The sequence below is a fragment of the Chenopodium album genome, chromosome 1, assembly GCF_948465745.1.
Source record: "Chenopodium album chromosome 1, dcCheAlbu1.1, whole genome shotgun sequence".
In the NCBI taxonomy this organism is placed as follows: Eukaryota; Viridiplantae; Streptophyta; class Magnoliopsida; order Caryophyllales; family Amaranthaceae; genus Chenopodium; species Chenopodium album.
Genome location: NC_137834.1, coordinates 90,572,325 through 90,576,348, shown reverse-complemented (window position 1 = coordinate 90,576,348; position 4,024 = coordinate 90,572,325). Strand labels below are relative to the sequence as shown.

General features: G+C 35.6%; 1 protein-coding gene across 1 annotated transcript; it reads right to left on the bottom strand.

Moving 5' to 3' along the window:
* Positions 1 to 360: 360 nt before the first annotated feature.
* Positions 361 to 2,657, bottom strand: LOC145626563 (uncharacterized). Its single transcript, XM_081679023.1, has 5 exons — positions 2,314 to 2,657; positions 1,347 to 2,211; positions 1,195 to 1,248; positions 917 to 1,101; positions 361 to 729 (listed from the first exon to the last, which is right to left on the bottom strand). The coding sequence occupies exons 2-5, from the start codon at positions 2,119 to 2,121 to the stop codon at positions 604 to 606; spliced, it is 1,140 nt and encodes a 379-aa protein (XP_081535149.1). The 5' UTR covers positions 2,122 to 2,211; positions 2,314 to 2,657; the 3' UTR covers positions 361 to 603.
* Positions 2,658 to 4,024: the final 1,367 nt, after the last annotated feature.

Here is a 4,024-nt window from a genome sequence, read left to right as displayed (position 1 = left end):
GTCATGCAATAACAGGAGCACCAGAATCACCTTCCCTCTTGTGGTTGGTTATTATTATTATTATTATTATTATTATTATTATTATTATTATTATTATTATTATTATTATTATTATTATTATTGTTTGAGCCCCATCAATACGAGTGTAACAAGTGTTAGGAATTCAGAGAAAAGGTCTCAGTCCCAAAAGAGGGCCCAAAGCAGGATTCACTACACATTGTCTAACTCTTGGACATCCAACTGAACTTTCAGAAAATGTTTGAAAGAACATTCACATAAATTGAGTCATGAGCATTTATTTGCACTAAAACTACAAGTATATCCTTACAGCGTGATTCATGCTATATCAGGGTGGTTAAGGAGAACAGGAATGCAATTCAACTCAAATTCATTACCCAAATAAGGATGGTAGCATTAACCTGGTAACACAATTTCCATTATCACCTTTAGCAAATTGTGTTACTGGCATAATTTTGTAGTATTACATTGATACAGCTACTACAGACGCTAATGACATCACGCAGGGATGTGCTTTGGGCTATTAAATAATCCTAAGTTGAGATGTGGGGAAGGAACAAGACAAACCTGCAGAGACCAAACTTCCTAGACTATCGTACGATCAGAAGTATCTGACGAACATTGTTGCACATCTGATGGCACTCCGTTGATCATCTCTAAATTCATCTTATAGTCCTCTCTTAAATCTTTCAATGCAAGAAAATTGTTTTGCTGCAAGAAAATGAAATGTGTAAATAAGACCGGAAACCAATAGATGGTGGGTCAATATACTTGCAACAAATAGATCAACAGAATTATAAGATACGAGTATAAGAAAGAACATAATGCATATGGTTATGCAGTGCATATAACTAATATATGCATTCAGACATTACTTTCAAAGTATGACAAAACTTACTAGTTGATTGCCTTCATTAGCGTACATATCCTCCATGTGAAGAAATAGGGACCTCCAATGATTCATGAGATCGGTCTCTATTTGTGTGACGTTAGTTAAATTCTCTTGGCTATGGCTTCCAATTTCATTTTCTGCTGAGTATTTCTGAGCCAACTTGCTTGCTTCCTTCTGACTTTTCTCCATTACTGAGAATAATTGAACTATAACTGTTAGTAATTGAAAATTATTGTGTCAAGCAATCAAACTGTTAGTAATAGATAAAGTGGCATGTAGTTTACCTGATATCCGGCCTTTCACGTCCTGATAATGCAGATCAGACCATATATAAGCAGCTGTTATCCAACACGTCAATAACAAAATCAATTCCACTAATTTCATAGAATTATCTCATTCGAATTGCCATTAAAAAATATATATAGCTTGCACATACCTTTTGTACAAAAAGAGCATGAGCAATGCTTAAGCAAATCTACACCACTACCATCCTCTTTTAGTGCTGTGCATCTCTCCAATCCAAATCCTTTCATCTCCTGAGTCTCGTTCAATCTCGAACTCACAACTGATTCAGACTGACTAGTTTTCAAGCACTCAGCACCAGGATTCATACCATTGTCACTCGCAGCTCCGGTACCACCTAGCACTTCATGAGCACAATCATTTCCCACAGAATCAGAAATTTCCCTAACTTCCTCCCCTTGACATTCCTTCCCACCCTCAACACAATCCCTCTCACAACACTTCGAGCTCTCACCGGCTTTCACCTCCGAAACACAACCTTCTTTCACAGTCTCACCCACATTAACAACATCCAAATCTATGCTATCCAATGCAGAACTAGCAGTCTCTTTACACTCACTAGCAACATTACTAGGGAAACCCTTTCGAGTGTCGCCGGAAGTATTAAGCAATCGGTAAGTCTTGCCGCCCCTCAACGGCGACAACCCGACTTCATTAACAATTTTAGGGCATTTTGCCGGAGTACCATTCCTCTCTTTCTCTAATTTCTCAACAACCAAAGAAACTTGCTTCCAGAAATTAGAATCACTATCTGTATCATCCGCATTTTGACTATTACTGCTCTTAGATTTAGAAGGCGGACTACGAGAGATCAAAGAAAACCCTCGTTTTCCAAGTTGATTTGTGATATTACCCAGTACAGGACGATTCTCCTTTTCGTGTAACTTTCCAGATTTATCTTCCCCCATTAATTTATTCTATTAAAAAAAAGCTACCCAGATATGAAATCGCGATACCCAGAAAATACCCAGATATGAAATCGATTGAATTTTTAAACCCTAATCGCAAATTTACACAACAAAATCAATATAATTGCTAAAAAAAATAAAACTGATTTACAAGGATTTACGACTACAGATGAATCGATTGAAAGCACTGACCTTTGGAGAGAGAAAATCCGGAAATCGGCGACAATTGAAAGTGGTTGTTGAGCACTGTAGAAATTCGCGCGGAAAAAATGGAAAATTGGGGGAAAATGGAAGGAAGAAAAAATGGGTGAATTTAGATTAGAGGGTTTAGAAGGGTTTGGAAATGGAAAATGTGGAGGAGGGAAAGAGCGGGGATTGGAGAAGAAGAAGAAGGCGATTTCAATTGTTGGGGCGGGAACACTTTTACTGGATGTTGTAAATTTGAGTTCGGAATTCGGGATTTCTAATTCAATTGACCCGCCAGGAGAGTGTTTATGTTTTTCAAATTTCAGCCAAATCCATACATGCTCGCTGGTTGTTACGGATGATATGAGTCGGGTCGGGTCGTGTCGAATCATGTGCTCGTGTCGGGTTTACACTTATATACTTGTACTGGATGAGTCAAATTGAAAAAACCCTACTTAGTCAAATGCGTTGAACACTTGATGCAAAATCTCGAGTTTTTTTTTTGTTCAAAACCCTATTTAGGGTTTTGAAATTCATAGGCATAAGGAAATTAACCAAGAAAGCAACTTCGTCCCACATATGAGGATAATATTTTAGAAAGTGTAAATGTGTAATTCTTGTGTTATACTCGTATCTAATTTTAAAAAGTGTAAGTCTTGTGTTATGTCTAACAAATAAAATTCCCTCAAAAAAATAATAATAAAAATTAAGACGAAGTAACTTAGGGTCTGTTCGCATTTACTGAACTGAGCTGAAGTAAACTGAACTGAACTGAGCTGAAATGAATATTTTATGAGAGAGGGAAATTAGGAGTCGATCTAAACTGATTGGAGTTAAACTAAACTAAATTGAACTGATTAAAACTGAATTGAACTGAACTGAAATTTAATAAATGTGAACAGACCCTTAATAGATTTTCAATTTTTACTTCCCACCTTATATATTTATTTCACGGCCCTTTTCTTATGATTTGAAACCATTAAATAGCATATAAACCATGTGGGTAATTCCAATAGGTTAAATTTTAAACAATTAGGTTGATGCTTGATACATGATACACCCCAAGTAGCCCACAATTGACACAAATCAATTTTTTTTTTCCAATACAATCATTAACATGAATATTAATAAATTAACAAAATATGTAAATTAACTTGCCTGAGACATAGGTGAAATAGATAGTCATATGCCAAATTAATTTTAAGAGCTTAATCCAATAAGCCCATACAACATATATGTATTATTTCAACTGTTATGCATGTTTAAATATGTGTATTAGAGTTATTGTTGAAATTTTGTCATGCGAGCCTATTGCCTCTAATTTAGTGTTTTCTGTATTTTTTGATTTTTGGGACAAGAAGTTCAATAAACAATAAGGCAAATTACAACTTAAGTCTATGAGGGATTGAAAAACAACAAAACACAAATTAAACCAAAAAGAAAAAAGTACTCCGTATACCGGATGATCCGCATCAACACCACACACCATTTAACCAGAAGAACCAACTAAATTGCAAAATAATGCAACTATGAGTCTAAGAAGTTAGCAAAAAGTTTTGCAAAAGCTAAGGTGATCACCTTTTACGAAAGGCAAGTACATGTTTACAATTTCACATGCACCTTTTGCAAATTTGTTAAATAAAAGACTTGTTTTCTAATTCAAGTACGAGAGAAGACCCCGAGTTAATGAGAGTCCGACTTGATCCGACCCAAATGA